Source organism: Buceros rhinoceros, unplaced genomic scaffold, assembly GCF_000710305.1.
Source record: "Buceros rhinoceros silvestris isolate BGI_N320 unplaced genomic scaffold, ASM71030v1 scaffold8015, whole genome shotgun sequence".
Lineage (NCBI taxonomy): Eukaryota > Metazoa > Chordata > Aves > Bucerotiformes > Bucerotidae > Buceros > Buceros rhinoceros.
In genome coordinates this window covers 12,134-30,457 of record NW_010411107.1, presented here as the reverse complement: position 1 = coordinate 30,457, position 18,324 = coordinate 12,134, and the positions used below count along the sequence as shown (strand labels likewise).

The 18,324-nt window shown below is 42.9% G+C and overlaps 1 protein-coding gene across 1 annotated transcript in view; it reads right to left on the bottom strand.

Annotated features, from left to right (window-relative positions):
- The window catches only part of LOC104493229 (FYVE, RhoGEF and PH domain-containing protein 5-like), a gene marked incomplete at its 3' end in the record, with an annotated part of 22,262 nt that overhangs the window by 1,208 nt on the left and 2,730 nt on the right, over nt 1-18,324 (bottom strand). Inside the window, exon 2 of the mRNA XM_010135878.1 lies at nt 18,004-18,324. This exon is cut by the window's right edge and continues 5 nt beyond it. Coding sequence (XP_010134180.1) covers nt 18,004-18,324 — 321 coding nt within the window. The remainder of the gene's footprint in view (nt 1-18,003) is intronic.

The following is an 18,324-nucleotide window of genomic DNA, read 5'->3' as shown; positions in this document are numbered from 1 at the left end:
CTGAAACTTCCCATACTTCACACCTATCAAGGGACAGAAGGTAACAAGGAAAACATCCTCTCATTACCAGGATGGTTTTCAGGTGAATTGCTGAGCAACTCCTAGTCACAGCACAAATGGCCTCTGACAGCGAAACCACTCAGCACTTTGGCCCTATTCTCCTTTATAAAATGACTTATCTTAATGACAGGCTGACTTTGGATACGGTGGTGTAAAACTAGTAAGAGTTCGCCCTGACTTCAGTGGACTCACTTTACATTTACACTTGTGATCTTTGAGCAGATTAAGACCTTCTGATTTCACTCTGAGCCCTCTGTAAGACTTAGTCCTCTCAGAAATCAGTGACAGTATAAGCCACACACCTAGAGCTGCATTAATAAGGAGAAGATATCTCCTGTAAGAAGTGACCTTCAGCTGGTCACCTGCTGGTCATCCCAGAGTATGAGAAGAAGTAACACCTCTGTGTTACTCTTCCGCTATCTGGGAAGCAAAGCTGAAACCCCTGGCCTACTACAAAGTCTTTGTTATTATCTTCAGCTTTGTGCTTGGCTGTCATTTGCGTGAGGTGGTTAATCCCAGCGCAACATCATGTTTACAATACAGGTGAGACTGGAGGCTTTGGACACTGTAGATCCCTACCAGCATCTAAAAGAGAACGGCTCCGTCCATCTCTCTTGGGGCGTGTTTCTGCTTCTGTTTTCCTGTTGACTGCAAACTAAAAGGGATTTCATTGTTATGGCCCAGTCCTGAAGTCAAAGAGGAATCAGTAGCCCAAGGATCATGCCCATGCTTAAGTTAAGGCACAGAGTAATGTTTACATTCTTGTAGCCAAGCTGAGGTACAGAAATCTACCTGGAACCATTTGACTGTCATGCTTCCTAGCGTGGCTGTTTTCCGCTGGGTGTTCTGGCCCAGGCTCTCAGTGGTACAGGCTCTCTGGTACAGGCTCTCAGTGGCTTTCAAGAAGCCAGGCTGGCATGATTCCTGCACAAAGGCACATGCTGGGGAAGAACACCAAGAATGGAAGATTCAGGCAATGGCACTTGACCAACAAATCGCAATTTCTGAAAAAGCACAGACACTTCAGAGAAAGGTCGGCATCAGTCATTCTGTGGGAGTTGCAGATGCAGATGCAGATGCAGCTAGGCGGAGCCAAGGCGTGTCTGTAATGCACAGTGGGTCTCTCTCTCTCTCTCTCAGTGGCTCAGCGTTGGGGGACCGGTTCTGCTGTCTTACGTGCATAATAGAGTTTAAAAGTTTTAAATAGGTAAGAGTCTGGGTCCAGATGGGTTTCATGGCTGCACAAGGAGGTTATTGACTACACCGAGATACACAGAACTAGAAGATCTTTACGAATCCTGTTCCTTAGTGGTTTTAGGTTTGTACAATACAACATCTGCTCTGCACGTTTGCACATACAGTCTTGCAACTCAGAGTACAGGCGGGACTACGGTATTGATTCTGGAATCTAGCCTAAGCCGAGACGTGATTAGATGTCAATTAGGCAAATGTGATCACTAGAGCAGCAAATGGATCCAACTAATTTTAACCATTTCAGAAGATCCAGCTTAGCATAATTCTTAACTGACAGTAGAAGAGGAAACTCAGAGGAGGATGCCAGCTTGGAGGTGGTGCCAGTGAAATGCAAACACAAAACTGAACTTGAATCAATCATCATTTGCTGCAGCCAGGTTTTTTACTGATCTGCTTATTAACAGAAAACTGATTTCTTGGCACCTGATTCCAAAAGAGAGCAGAACTGATGAAAGACAGAGGGCTTGGTTTTGTGGCGGGAAATATTCTTGGATTTTTTTAAGCTGTTTGAAGTTGTGTTGGGAAAAGACTTAAAATTTGTATCCTAAAGCCTTTTAGATAACAGAGAAAATGATACTTCCAAAGCAGATAATGACAGGGTTTGGTTTTTTTTCTTTTCTTTCTTTTAAAAAAGTAGATTTTACACTTAAACTAGGAGAAGCAGCAGTAACACACCACTAATACTGCACAAAGTCTGAATCTACTATGATTCTCACACAATTTATTAATTTCTTGCGAGTACTGCCTTGCTTAGAAGTGAAGTTACAAACACCCTGCTTGATAATGAGTCCAAATAAGAGAATTCTCTCTAAACATTGTTATAGTATTACTGATGGCAATTTCATTTGTGCGTAAGCAGAACAACAGCTGGTTATACTCATGGGGGAATAAAGGCAGAAGATGGAATTTCAGAAGTGGTATTAGGAGCAGTAGGACACCCATGATTTGTAATTGCCATTTCCAAAGCAGAAACGCCACTTGTAATGTATGGCCTTACGGTGTCCCTTTCAATGCAGTAACAACATCAGTCTTTCAGATCCAGTGGTAGAAGAGTGCCCAGGTGTGCAGTGTGAGTGCCTTCAGGAGCAGCTGGCAAGGGGATCTCACAGTGCTTTAAATATTCCTGGCCTGCAATCAAAGAATTAACCTTGTAGTAACTCAAAGCACAAAAGCTTTGTCTGATATATGCCTCAGGCTGAGAATGGTACTGAGGTTAGAGGGGAGTTAAGGGAGGGCTTTAGGAACAGTGAATGCTGGTAAGGTGTCAGACTTCATCCCAGGCTACCAACTTCGCAGAAAAAGAATGAACGAACTGGTAGCTCCCATGCAGGATTGCATACATGTACGCTGGACTGGCTTCAACTTAAGATAAATCAAAACAATAATTTGGTTGGACTCTGTCAGGATTTCTGAGGCTTGATGCATGATTTTAAGGTTCTGAATTATTAATGGATCCCAAAAGTAAACTTTAGGGGGGAAAAAGCCATTATGAGGTGGATTTATAGGATGAAGTTCAGGTGATAATTTTAAACCCAAGAATTTTGATTTGAGTGGGGCCCTAAAGTGATATTTAACATTTTCAGGGCAAAATATTGTAAACCTATCAGCCTATCCTTTCAAATTCAATTCCTAAGATGTGCATTCTGTATTTGCCTTGAAACAGCCAAGTCCATCAAAGTTGCTAGAGCAACGTGAGAAGGTAAAAAGAATGCTATCTATTTTCATCTAGATGCTTCCTTGACATCAGTTTTTAATGGAAAATGGAAAGAGAATTTTTCACGGCACTCAAATGGCAGGTAGATTACAATGACACAGCTACACAAAACCGCGTTGCTTGAAATGAGATGTTTAGCATCCTGTATCTTTATTGTTCAGCTCCAGAACTGGAATACTGACATAGAAGATAGTCCCAAAGCTTGAAACCTTAATGTTTGTATGCTAAAGGTGTCAGGAAATCTCTGTAAGTGGGGGCTAGAACTTCTGCTGCTGCATGTATTAAGGCAATAAACAAGCCTAAATGAGTAGACAGAAAGACCACTTGTGGCAGACTTCCTGACCTAGGAGTAAGAGGAGCAACACATGCCTTATAAACCATGAAGGAACAAGAAAAATGCGTCATGAGCTCTGTTATGAAACAGCACCTCATGCAATAAGAGGAACAAGCCTCAGAAGCACTTTAAATACAGCCTCCCTAATTCCTCCAGAGAGCTTGTGTTCCTCTGTGGCCCCTCAGGTTAAACGACCCTGTGCTCACACCTCCTACGCAGGCTAAACTAGCGCCGATTCTGGCCATCCTTCTTCAAGTGGCACCCTCAGTGACTTTGCTGATGTGGCAGAGGACTCGGCAAACAGACCAGTGTGCAACGTGCAGCCCAGCCTTCTGCTCTGGGGGCAAGCAGAAGCAGCCAGCAATATAACCAGCATCAGAACTGTCAGCCCAGGGAGCTTGTGTCATGATGTGGCCAAAAGCCATGGCCCAGTTATGACAGCTTGAGGCCGCCACACAAAAGACGAGCGCTGGCCCTCATGAAGCAGCTTTCTGCTTCTACCTCTGCAATGAAGTGTTCTGTGTGCAGGTAGGTTTAGGATTTGCTCCACATTTATTGGTTCACTTTCCAGGGGGCAATATTCTTTCTTGGTATGTGTATATTACAGTCAGAGATCTGGCAGCGTAGCTGTAGCATGGAGAGTCCAGCTGTGCCTCTACTGCCACTTGACTAACAAAGCTAGTGTGCACGGCCTGCGTCCCAACCCGAAACTAGCTCACGCCAGAAAAGCAGACAGGTTTTTACCTGTTTAGCTGTCTGAACGGTATCAGACAAGCCCCTTGAACAATGCAGAGGAATTCTCTTCATTGGAATAGGTCAGCTTAAACTTTCAACACCATAGTCTGGGCTGCAGAAGGCCACGGGGCTCTGCAGGGTGTACGCACGCCAGTGTGTCCCTGCTGTATGCACCGTCCTGCTTATCGCTGCAGTGTATTCTGCAACCACTTTGTGCTGTTTGCTCCTCAGAGGGCACTGCAGGCAGGAAGACCAGTGTGTCATACAGTGGATCAGGAAGGAGCCCAGTGCGAGGGGAGCTAAGTATCTATATGGGCCATGGAAAATACAGTGGAGCTGCCTACTCTCTTTACAGATTTGAAAGTATCTGGGTATGCCCTGTCGCCATCCAGTTGTGATTCTCTGTAGCTGCCCTTCTGCCTGCTGTATCAAAGCATGCCTGTTAGTCCTCTCCCTGCTCTGGATATGAATGTAGACTGGTAGAGTAAGAGATGTGGTAACCCAAGTGATTCACGCACTCCCAGCGCGTTCGCTACTCCACTGACATGGGGAAGTAGCTGACTGACTCGGGGAAATCACGGATAAGCTCTACAACCCCTCTGCAGGTAGGCATTGCTTTACAACTGGGGAGTTGAAGCCACTGGCAAAAAAGGTTGTGAAAGGTCAAGAGGTAACTCTAATCACTCTGAAAAGATCTTGTCTAGCCCTATACCACATGGTGTAGCATGGTATTTTGCAGCAGGTACACGGTTCTCTGCCCTAAATAATCTGTATGCTTATCACTGAAATGAAAATCTTTAAGTATGGGATGCTCTAAGACCTTCCAACAAATCTTCCCAGCTTTCCATCATGGTCCTATCCTCTTAAGACCCTGGCCCGTCACACAGATTTCATGGTTCAAGTGATGCCATGTTTATCTATGCAAAAATCAACGTCCTGCTATATAGTATTGCCCCTCTTTATGCCCTGAAGCTTTTTGGTTGAACTGTCATCCCATTCACCCAGCTTTTAATCTTGAGATACGTACTTTTACACGGACTCTGAAAATCGAAAACTCTGAACTCCTTCACAGCTTGAGCAGTCATGAAAAAGATATTTTACCTGCTATGTGTAGAATGGCAAACTCTGATTACTACAGAATGTGGACTGTTAGTTCAGCTTGTAGTGGACTTTACCAGGAGACTACTGTTTTCCTCTGATGCAACATCGGAAGCTTAGAAATTTACTTTTGAGCCTCAGAAAACTACAAATAAAATATTTCAGATGTTCTAGAAATGAAGCAGAACTGTGTTCATTTTTGGTTGCCCTGAGACCAAACCTGTGGGTGTTTTTTTCTCTCTGTGTCTGGTGTTTTAGGCACTGGGTTGCAAAAAACTGAAAATCAAACTCTCAGAATGATCTAGGATGAAAACCATACCCAGGAGAAGCAGAGACTGGGTTTTCTATATCTTAGGCTATGGCATATAGGAGGTTCCCTGAAGCTTTGTCAAAACAGATACATTGTTCACATAGAATGCTTTCGTGAATTTTTCACTTTTGAAAAATGTTTCAGCTTTCTCTGTTTTCAGGCACTAGCCTAGATTATCAGGGCAGTCAAATCATAAACAGTTGTTCAGATCCTCAGAGGTACAAATCAACAGATTGTAGCAGTGTACCCCAAATGAGCATCTGGCACAGTATCATTCTCTCATCCAGATTCCACTTATATAGTTACTTTTCCAACTATGACACATTTACCAATTTTTTCTGTCCATGAGTTCTGGATCCAGTTAGAAAAAGATGATAAATTTCACAAAAAGAAACTGTCTGATGACATGGCACATATCATAGATCGGAGATGAGGGGTATGTTCCTCATTATTCTTTCTTTCTTTATTTTTGGCAGTGTAACATAGTCACTAAAACTTGGAACCAGAGTTTTCATGTTCTGTTTTCATTTTATTGCCAGTTTGTTACTCCATACTTTCCATGGAAAATACTCACAGTAAGCTCAGTGTGACAAACACCATCCTCCCCTGCAGGACTCTTAAGGGGAGTTGTCATTTCCCTGTACCAGCAGGATCAGCTGCTTTATCAACACCCTGCAGCCAGGACTGGGAACAAACCAGGGGAAAAATGCAGTGAAGCTACGATCAGAAGGAAACCTCTCTGGATGACAATAGTAATAGTCCCTATTAAAAAACAAAAACAAACCAACAGAACAAAGTATTTTTGACTGGAGTGAGACTCTCTTACTGCTGTCAGCATTACTCCAGCTATTTGTGTTCCCAGACTCACAAAGGAATTGGTATAGATTTTACAACCTCTCTTCTTATTGAAAAAAATGTCCCTCACTCTCGAGGGCCGTTTGCACAGATTGTCAGCCCTGGCCTCGATCTCTCCCACAGACCCTTTCTGAAGCAGTGCTAAATGTCTGTGCTAAATGTATCTCAGCCTCATGCTATGATCCCCAACATCATTTTGCTACAAGGAAAGAGTTGGGGCGTTCTAGATAGTGCATTCCTTGAAACACAAGTGGAAAACAGAGCTGTCAGTTGCTCTCGGGCCAGCATACGCTCGTCCTGTCCCTTGGTCGTGGGGTGGGAAAGCACTGACAAATGCAATCATCTTTTCCCATGTCCTTGTAATAGTGCTTCTTAGTGCTGCAAGGTTCAGTGACCTCAGGCAGCGTGAGCAAGACGGTGTCCAGAATGCCTCTCTCCCCCTCACAAAGACCAGCCCAGATCAAAGCAGTGCCCAGTCTCTTGGGTTTTAAAGTTCCTGAGCTCCTGCAAGCTGGGTGTGCATAAACACCTCCCTATCAGAAGGGCAGGGAGGTTTGGCAGCTTTTCTTATCAGCTTTCAGAGAGATCTGAGGACATATGAAAGGAACTGACACTACCAAGAAAAATCTTATCTCATGGCTGTCCTTCCAGCAGGGATTCCCTTTGGACTTGAGACCATGTATCGATTGGGGACTCAACCACCCTGCAGCCTTCGCAGGAAAACAAGGGGAGCCTCTGCAATTCTAAACTAACCAAGACGTCGTATCTGGTTTTTCTTTCCTGACATTGGGGGAAAACACCAAGTGAACTGAAGTTTCTTGTGTTTCAGAGATTTACCCAGTTGTTAAAACAGAGTATTTCCAGGATGAGAGAAACAGAACATAACTGCTAATACGTAGGATTGAACACAGTGCTCGCTGACTCTCCTCCCTCTCCTAAGACGGCAGTTTCAGTTCCCAGCCTAAAATCAGAGCTGACTGCAGTTTTGCTTGACTTGGGCTTTTTTAGTTGAAAAATCAGGCTTGGCTTGATTAAAAATTGTGTGGACTTGTGACATTTGTCTGGGATTAATCTATTAATTAATTCTGACTCCCCCCCACCCCCCAATAATTCTGGAAAATCAAAACCATCTTAGTTCAACAATTCAAAAGTATGTTTTAGTTCAGAATTTACTTCAGTGTCTGTATCTTTTTCTTTCTTGCCAAACAACCAGAAGAATTGTTGGGAACTACAGAATTCCTTTATTTTGTTGGGGTTTTTTTCCCCCTTGGACTTTCTCGTTAGCACACGTTTTTATTTCTCTTGCAGCCACTGATGCAGAGTTTTTCCTTAGAACAGCAATCAAATGGCAAGATAAATTGTTTGTCCGGCACAGTTTAAAATATGCTTTTACACTTTTGTCATTTTACTATGTCACTCACACTGTGTCTCTTTACCCTGAGTGTATTCACTGTGATGTGTTTTTATTTCACTGCCATTGTCTGGATTTTTTAAGCCTGACAATACGAAAGCAGGAAGTTTGAAGGAAAGACTTTGAGGTGCTCAATTTTAGCTCATGTATTGTGTATTTCACCAGATGATTTGACGTATTGTGCTGTTTGCAGTCCATTGCTTCTGAAGGAATGTGTGATAAGGAAGAGAGATTTTCCTGAGATCTTCTAGCCAACTCTCAGAACTAAGAATGCAGTCCGATACCTGAGATTGAAGCCTCACTGAGAAACTTTCATCAGAAACACCAAGCTAGTTATTCTTCAATAGGTCCCCCTGCCTCGAGGGGAAGATGCAGTGGGTTAATACCCAAGGTTTGGGGCCAGACTTACTAAATGTATGCAAGACATAAGGACAAACTACCAACAGACTTAAGAGGTATTTAATTTGAGACAGCTCAGAATGTCTGGATGGGGACTGCTGACCACAGATCCAAGCACCTATGCCTTGTCTCAGTTCATCAGTATCTAGCCGTATTTCCTTTGAGAGAAAGAATACTGAGAACATCCCTGTGATACTGATAATGCATGAGTCAGACAGAACATCAAAAGGTGTTCTCTGATGGTAAACCTGCTTGCTCTAGGTCTTTGAAGGATGGCATGTAATTAATCCAGCCAATTACTCATGTGAAAGGGTCCTTTTATAAGCTCTGTAAGAGGGGTGTTGGCAAAACAGACAGTGCCTTTTAAATATGTTATTCCATCCATCAACTCTAATTGGTCGATTAAGATAAAATTAATTGTTGTATGCCACTGAACAGCAAATCTTTAAGGAAGTTTTTACATTAACCCACCAGGTCCTGTAAAAGAAGAATTCTTGCAGGATAATTAAAAATGTGCTGCATGTTATAAATAACTTTGCTGGATGGTACCACAAACCACAAACTACTAGATTAGATTTGCATTTAAAATGCAATAGCTTTCTGTTGTTTTTGTTACAAATCTAATCCGGAGATATCCCCTATATCATTGGGCAGTGGAATCTGGAAGGGCTGCAGAATTGTAATGTGCAATCTCATTCAATAAATCTTGTCAGTAAGGGTGGAGGTGGGAGAGGAGAAAGGTTTGCATAGAACACTCATTGTCAGTAAAGGACCTGACCATTTCAGACAGGCTACATCTTGCCAGTCTGCAGTCTCATCACTCCATCTGCACTGCATGGGTTTTTTTCTGTGTGGTGCTAGGAATTCTTAAATCACAATTAAATTCTTAAATCACTTCTGTGCTCCACAAACATCATCCAGGACAAATCTGCAATACTCGGCAGACCCTCTCCTCTTGTGTAACCCCACTGAAATAGGTTTCTGGTTGAGGAAACAGAGAAGACAAGAAGTCTATCCAGGCTTATAAGCCCTCAGGACATGAAGATGATGACATATACACATTCTTCCTCTGCAGTGTAATGTGATCAGAAAAGTAGCCATCCGAATGGACTCCAGCTGCTAAAAAAGCCAACATCTGCTGCGGACTTGGGACCATTTCCTGGGAGGTCTATGAGACTGTGATTCCTCAAAAACAAAGCGAGGGTTAGATCCTGCATGTTTTGGCTGAGCAGCAGCAGTCCTCTGAGGCCGTGCTGGGACCCATCTGCTGAGTGTGCAGGATGGGGAGGGACAATGCAGAGTTCTGGGGGGCACACTGCCTTCCCAACTACTTGTACTGCATCCTGCATCCTGCAGTACAAGTACACCTGCATCCCCAGCAGGAAGCAGGACAAACAGCCTCCATGGATATGAGGACACAAGAGAGCAATCATGGGGCTGCTGTAAGACTGATACCTAAATCTGGACAGCGTATTGAAATCTCTCCTTCTGTATCAATACGACATTACCAATACTGTCCAGAGACACTTCTCAAAGGCGCTCATTTGAAAGGCTCTGCCATCCAAGAGCATTTAATAGTTATCTTTCTGTCCTTGCTGTCTTGGAGACAGTTCCCCACCCCTCTAGTGCCTGACAATGCAAGGTGAAGCATGTCCAGACCTGAGCTGCAAGGTGTTATCTCCCACAGACTGCTCCCTGCCTCAGAGCAGCTGGAAGTCCTGCATTGACTGCAGTCACCTTCTAACTCCCTGTGGCAATTCAGACCACACTGATTTAATTTTCCATCATATTCACCAGATCACAAGTGAAAATGTCTCTTGCCCCTGGCTCTAGGCTCAGTCCCCGATCCTCCTTCCCTCTGGGACTGTCTCCCAACTACAAGATCCAGAGTGCAGCAGGTGTTCCACACTGAGATGAAAAAAAGCTGTAAAGAAGCTGGTGAAGGGTCTAGAGCACAAGTCTTATGAGGAGTAGCTGAGGCAACTGGGGTTGTTCAGCCTGGAGAAAAGGAGGCTCAGGGGTGACCTTTTTGGTCTCTACAGGAGGCTGGAGAGAGGGGATTGGTCTCTTCTCCCAAGTAACAAGCAACAGGACGAGAGGAAACGGCCTCAGGTTGTCCCAGGGGAGGATTAGGTTGGACATGAGGAAAAATTTCTTCACCAAAAAGGTTGTCAAGCCCTGGAACAGGCTGCCCAGGGCAGAGGTGGAGTCCCCATCCCTGGAAGTATCTAAAGGATGTGTAGATGTGGTGCTAATTTAGCAGCGACCTGGCAGTGCTGGGTTAATTGTTGGACTCGATGCTTTTAAAGATCTTTTCCAGCCTAAGCGATTCTATGTATAGATTTGTATAAGTTTTCAAAAACAATTTGTTTCTTCAAAAAACCTCTCACAATGCTTATGAGAACCATGTTTCTCCTTGGCTTAATAACTGTCAACAGAATTCCATACTATAGACCCATACACATCTTTTAGAGGGCCTGAGCCCCATTAGTAGACCACTTCTCTACTACCTTCATAATTAACGTTATCGTCAGCCCTGGGAAGCGCTTGACCTATAGAAGGGAAATTCTCTCTTGTAAAGCTTCTCATCAGTGTTATGAGTGCATGCTAGCTTAGTGTAGGCACAAAGCAGGGATTTATGGAGCAGAAAACTAGGAATTGTGGGGAATCAGCAGATAGGATTTGTTTCTCTGAGAAACCAAAAAGAGGAAAGGATAGGAACATCTTTCTCAAAATAACTAACTGAAATGTAGGCTGGATCTGTAGCTCAAGGCTTAACTTTCCTCCCAAGCCAGATGCCTTGAGAGCCTGCTTTGCCTCAGTTTGTCTCCAGGTCTGGTCTAGAGATAACTTGCTTCCACTCCAAATGCGGGGTGAAAGAGCATGAACTAATGTTGGCAGCATTGCTATTACTGTATACAACAGTAAGCCAAAAGACAGTGTGAACGGTGTTAAAAATGGAGATCTTTTTTGGATATCCTCTGACAGCCATGCCTGTACTGAGCAGCTGTAGCTGGGATAAGCAGAAAAAAAAATCCCATAAGCTGATTTTATCTTCTTGACAGAATTCTCCTTGAGTTTTATCCTAAACAAGAAACCATGGTAACTGGGTTGCTCTTTGGCATGAGAATATTATTGATATGGGCAGCATATGGACAAGCATATTACAGATCAAAACCTGCTCTTCAGCTAACAAATCACATGGCTTTCTTCTGTCTTCACTTTTTAGAAAATGTCAGAAACATCTGGAAATGTGGTGCTGCTTCTCCTTTCAGAAGTCCTCCTTGTGTATGAGGCTCTTTTGCTTCTGTCTCTACAATTATTCCCCCTTGTTTGCTCTTTGCTGAGGCAGAAACGACCATAGCCTTATGGTTCTCTCAGAGCCACAGCTCAACTGTACCAACTAGTGGAAAGGGTCCTCTGATTGCATCTGTACATCTTACAGGTTGCATCTGTATTTTAACACCCAGCATCAGGTGCTTTATCTGCTCCTACTGCTGCTGTGCTTATCCAAGGAGTGAAGGCTTCAAGGTTTCTGGAGGCCATTCTCTGTGCTCACCTGATGCAGTCCCACAGCTCTCTTTCCCAGAGCTGATCAAAACGGTGACGTTGCTGTTAGGGTTCTCCTGCACACTTCAAATGCTAAACCACTGTTCTACCCAGTCGTGCTACTTGCTCAGACTTTTCCAAGGAGCCCTAATCCTTACAGCCATTTCCTGTAAAACCCTTTAAACTCTTTGTTGATTGATTAATATTTGAATGAAAGAGCTCTCTAACCAATTGTGAAGAGACTTCCTGAACTCTTCTATTATCATTTCTAATGATAATTATCATTTCTAATCTCTTCTAATATCATTTACAGAAACCTTTCCAGTGCTCTCAGATTCTTGGAATGAGTCTGAATTTGAAGTAGGAGTAAAAGAGACCACCCTTTCAGACACATTTCTGGCTTCTTTTCTAATGGGAGAACAGAGTTGTTTATGAACAAAAATTTTAGCTGCATCTTCTTGAATGACAGACTGAATATGTGAGCCACCATCTCCAGAACCTTTTTGGCAATGAGGAAGGTATACAAGGGCTATGACCTATGGCAGGCATTTGAAGGCAGACACTCTTAAAGGCCTCAGTACTATCATGCTTGGGGATTAATTGTGGTGCAGGTATTATTTGACCTGTAGAAGTTAGGTTAAGGTGTTTCAAATGTCTTCACTAATTGAAAGAAAAAGAAAATGGAGGAGAGTGGGGAGAAGAAATTGAAGAAGAAAATCTTATTTATTCAAATAATTTAAAGAAATGAAGAGGTGGATCTTCAACTGCCCCCTGCTTTAATGGGTGCAGTTGCATGCAGGTTTAATTCAGCTCACTCTGCTGGACTTCACAGAACAACAGTTCTGAACACTTGCTTCTGCCCTTGAATGCATCAGACTTTCGAGTTGTGCCTCTCTGCTCAAAGCAATAAATAACAGCCTTGTAGGTTAACTGGCGCCCTTACTGAACCTCAGTTCGGCAACTACTTCTCTAATTCTTAAACACGTTAAAGATGCAGTTAAAGAGTGGAGCTGCATTCCACACCAGCCTTTGATAAAGAGCTGATGGATTCTGTCAGTTGTGATTCTCAAATCATATCAGGTACATTTATTAATCTCATAAGTGTTTCTCCCCACATAAGCACCTCTTTGCCTGGTTCCCCATCTGTCCTTCACCACAGTACCTGAGCACCTCTTCACATGCTGCCACTGTGACAAACCCAGCAGTATTGCTGTATTGGGTTTTCTAATAACCTTCTTTTTATCTGGAAACTTACTGGTTTTTTATGTAAATTAAAGCACTGTGAATTTCCTTGAGTTTATATAAATGGCATTGATTCACAATCATAAAAAAAAAAAAATTCCTGTATATTCCTTTTACTGTTTTAAGTATGGGTGCGCTGATTGTCCTTTCTTGGTCACTGCTGTTTTGTTGTGTGAACTATTTATACTGGAGCTTCCATTACATAATTATCTCTAGACTTTCACCTTATCTTTCATGTGCTGGGCTTAGATACCACACTGTGCCTCTCTGAGAGTTGGTGATTTAATCTTATATAACTTAGGTGCTTCGCATTTGGAGAAGCAGAGAGACGGGAGTAAGACCTTGATTTTATTGGTTAAAATCATATGCTGTGTTGGAGGAAATCCACTCTAATGGTTTAAATTTCACCTTAAGCTGAAGAGGATATGAAGGTCTGAGTAGCATGTTATCCAGACCGTTTTTAGGCAGATAATTTGTGTTCCAAGATGTTTACTGTTCTCAGCTTTTGTTCATTTTTTTTTGGTGTATGTTACAGAAGGGTAGGGAATGGGTGGTCATACAAACTGTCCCTGGCTGCAGTCTTGGAGCTAATCAGTGACTGATGACCTGCAGGGAGCAGAGCGGATATAATCACTTAAGTGGCATAATTTAATAGGACATAGATTGATGAATCCAGTGGTGAGGCAAAGGAACAGCTAAATACTCACTGGAAGAGTAAATCCACTTCCTGGATTTACCTTACTGGAAGTAGATCCAGTGCTCATCCACTGTTTTTTCCCTCTTTTTTAAAGGAGGGGGATTTGCATTCTCTACAGCGCATCAGCCACAGGCAGTGGTTCTACTGCTGTCTGACTATAATATGATTTTAGTATACATGGTGGAGCTGGTTTGCACTGATCTTGTGAACTTGCCTGTTGGCCTGGCAGAAGCCCCGATGGCCTATGGCTATGTGCAAGAGGATTGCTTACAAAGCTTGTAACGTAGCTGCTTACCCGTGGAGCATCCTCTACAGTGCTAACGCTTCAGATGCTGGCACTGTAGTATCAGTCTCTAAGCACCTGTCTAAACTCGGTCTGTCCAAATTAAAAGAAAGGTATCACTTGCTTGACGCACATAAACCGTGCTTTTTTTCCTGACTTTCTACTAAAGACAATTTTTTCTCTGTCTTCTTGAAGAAGCACATCCCTTGGGAGTAAAACATTTACAAAGGAATGGGATACTGAGAGAGGCGATCAGCTTTCTTGATTGTACTAAAGCTGAGAAGCATCAGATAGGTGCCATATATCTTAAAAAGCAGTGGGAAGTCAGAGCCTTCGGAGTAATTTACAGGCATAAGACTGCAATTCTACAGACTTACTAGGAATTACCGCAAGCCTTGGTGTAATTGCACAGAGCCCTGGAGTCCCTACACTGGCTGCCAAGAATTCACCCAAGAGTCAAAGTCTGAGCAAGTCCCACTGTTGATTAAGTACAACGATCAGACTGAGCTTCTTCTAGCATGTATTGATGACCATTTAATATAGAAGGATATAGGAATGTACACGTAACAGCAACATAGGCTTTTAAGTTCATTGTTTACAAACATTCAACATCCCAGTGGGATTAGCTGTGGAGCTGCAGGTATACTCCTTTTATTCATCATTTCTCCCTATCTTCTTTCCTCTCAGGATTTTGATTGTCTTAGCAGAAAAAAGGATTAAGACTTAATGAACCTGGTAAATCCAAATTACAGACTCTAAGTAGAAAGCAAAAAGGGGAAATGAAATTTTGAAAACATCCAACTCAGGCCATCTTCCTGACCTCACCTAAACACTGATAAAAGTCTCTCTCTATCTCTCCTAGAAGCCTTGGATGCAGTCCTGTGCTAGACTATGAAATGAGTGAGTGAGTGAGGTATCTTTTTCCCATCCCCCTGACGTTTATCACACTGCCATATGCACAGTGATGCTCTGAAAGTGCAGCTAGGTTAGCGAAGCTGTTCTTTAAGACAGGTGCCAGAATACTTTAATTCTAATTGACTTTCATCTAAAGCAAGTTTAGGCAGCCACTTTGGTGAAACTGCTCTGGCTTTTAGCTGTTGAGGGTCAAGGCAATGTGATCGATAGGTTACAGTGTATTGTCCCAGAGGTCGGGACGCAGCGGTCTTCTGCTTTCAGCCTGACCAACTGGCTGGTGTTGCTTTGCACTTTGTAGTCACTAGCAAGTGACTTCCCAAAAACAAATGAAAATTGAGTCTGATTCAGGCTATGTTGACTGGGGAAAGATCAGGGGACTTTTGTCCAATTCCACTTATGTCCCATCATTTCTATACTGTACAGAAGGCTAATAGTGATCTATATTGTCATACACTGAAGCAGAATTTAATTATTAATACCAGATAGCTAAATTTTCCAGACACACAATAACTGCCCTTCAGGGGACAATATTCCCAGTTCTATTCTGGCAATGATAATTCTAAGTTAACATATATTTCTAGAACAGTTTCATTATTTGACATTTTCTATGAACGTGATTGCTTCCAATTAGAAATTATTGGTTTAAATCTACTCCTTTTAAGCAAGAAAATTAAGCAGTGAATCTTCTCATCTGTCAATTTCTGTAATCCCTGCCTCCCGCCCTGCTTTTCCCCAATCTCACTCCGCAGTGGAGCTTCCCAGATTATTGTATCTTTAATAGCACTCTCACAGCCTGTTCTCTGAAATGTAATAAAAGAGTTGTACTTGGCTGTTCATCAAAAATGTAGCAATTCCATAAGGTATCAGCAGATGCTGAATACCAGAGCTCTACAGGTGAGAGAGGTTCACGGGCTCAAATGGGCTCAAATCTGGTTTGCGGGCAAGGGTTTAATCCACCACATTCGTAATCTCAAATGGTTGAAATAAGCTTTGGGATATCAGCAGGCTGGAGGTCAAAGTAATTGTAAACCCTGTGTGGTTGTGGTAGAGCTACGTTTGATAGGTATTCAAATTAGAAAGCTTAAATCCATTGAGAGGTGTTTTAGGAAGAACTGCTTTAGCAGTGTCCACACACCACGTGTGAATGTGTAAATAGGGTCACGCACCTGCACTTGTACAATTTGCTTTGTTTCATGGTTGGACCATACACTGTTTCTCCAAGTGCATTATGCCACTGGATGCGTATTACCTGTTGACATTTCCTCAAAGCTTTTCAGGCGTGTCTTTGTCCAAACCATCCTGACAAATACGGCAAATAGTAGCTATCTCAGCTGCAATGTATGTGTATTGCTGGCTGCCTGATGCTCCTCCCCTCCACCCCGGTGATCTTGATAAAGGGGTTGTTCAGGAGCTTAGCCTTCATTTCTCCCCCAACAGCAAAAACGGCACACACAACAAACAGCAGACTGAAAAATTATGTTCACGCCTTGACCTTGAGACTTCCTGAACCAGTTTGTATTGGCTCTCCCTTGGAAACAACAGGCTTCCAGGGGAAGTTCATAAATGGGCCCAAGTCACAGCAATTGACGTAGTTTTAATATTTTTAACTTGTTTCTTCAAGAACTACCTAAAATGGGTGGCGTTTCATGGACACAAAGACCTGGTCAGCTTTTCCAAGAGCAAACGTCAGTGTGCTGGGTGCAGTGCAAGCGGCTGAAAGCCGTGTTGACTCCTGGCTGTCGGGCCCCGCTAGTGCAGCTTCTGCTGAGCGCTGCTCTGGGGACGTGGCAGTGTGTGTTGTGAAGCTGCACTGTCCTACACCAGGTCCCAGGGTCAGCACTGCTGCAGGGGCTCCCAACGCTGCCGGCAGCCAGCCAGCGTCTCCAGAGAGCTAAACCACAGCCCCACGTCCCAGGCCCCTCAGCCTCAGGCACATTTGGCCCACAGCTTATGGTCCATTTCACCATGTCATACTCACCTCCCCGACCCCCGCCAATTCTCGCCTCTCTCAGAAAGACAAAGCATGGTACATCATTCTTGTCTTAGAAATGGTTTGCAAGAGCAGAGATGTTAAAGAAAAGTTCTTTTACTCCCCAAATCTGAAATACTGAAAGAGGGATGTGTGAAATGCCCATGGTTTCTTCCATTCACACTGACAGGAGAGGATCAGAAAAAATAAATGTTGCGAAGAAACAGGAGTATTAAATCTTTAGAAGGAGAACGATGAATGAAAATGGTCATGAAAACCTTTCTCTTAAGATCTTTTTCACGCAGCTCTAACAAAATGCAGCTGCATTAAAGACATCCCTTTTCATTCATTTGCTTTGCACCTTGTTTTCTCATTACCTGTTTCACATGAACTTAACAGAAAACACTCTTATTTACACCTCTGCACTCCACTGACTGCATGGTATAATCTGATGACAGATTCACATTCAGATTCAAGGGTCTTGAGTGCATTGCTCCTATGCAGCTGTGAAAAGGACATTTTCTTGTTTGCAAATAATCTAATGGAATGAGATTAAAAATTCTTATGCATATGATTTCAGACAGAGTTATTTAATTCATTTATAAATCAGCAGTTCTGTCTAAGGGCCATAATGACAGGCTTTAAAGCAACTTTAGAAATTAATTGTCTAGTCTGGTGAATTCATGATTTGGGATTTTCTGGTCTGTACTTAACTGACGCACTCTGAAAGATAAATTATATATATATTGTTGCTTTAGGAAGGTTACAGGAATGAAAAAATAAAGCAGGACCCCTTCCAGCAAATAGGTTCTCTATTCATTCAGTCAAGGAGTCAGAAGCCTTTCTTACTGAAGAACAAAGCAAGCTCTCCCCAACCTCCCAAGCCATAAAAATTAGTCCTTTGGATAAACCAAATATTTTTAAATGTTCTTTGATTTGTATCTGTAAATCACAGGAGCCAGATCCACTGGACTTGCTAGTACACATTCACAAGGTAAAGAGTTAATTTGTTGTCTTTTTTTTTTCACTGACAAAGGCTTATCTTATATTCTTCCAATCTTTCTTCTAAGAATTTCCTCAGAGGGAAACATGGAGGATCTGCCTACAATACCTAGCAGGTGAGGCCTTGCCTGTTTGGCCAAGGCTAGCAGGTCTTACATAAGAATTTATTACAGTACCTTTCTGTTTCCTGGTCTGTGGTTTGCTGCTTGTTCTCAAAGCCAGTGAAGCTGCTCATATCCACATAGCCGTCATTCTCATTAGCTGCAGATAATGCCCTGCTGGGATCTTCAAAAAACTCAGTAAAAGTTCCTGCTCTGGTAGACCTTCGAGGAGGAATTTGTATGTTTTCATAGTCAGAGTTCATCACAGGAATGTTCTCATAGTCAGACGTGTCAGCATTGGGAAAAGAAATGGATCTAGGTTTCGTTAATGGGAGTGGCATGAAAGGAGGTCTGGACCGGTCCTCGAAGGACTCCACCCTTGACACACTCCTGCTG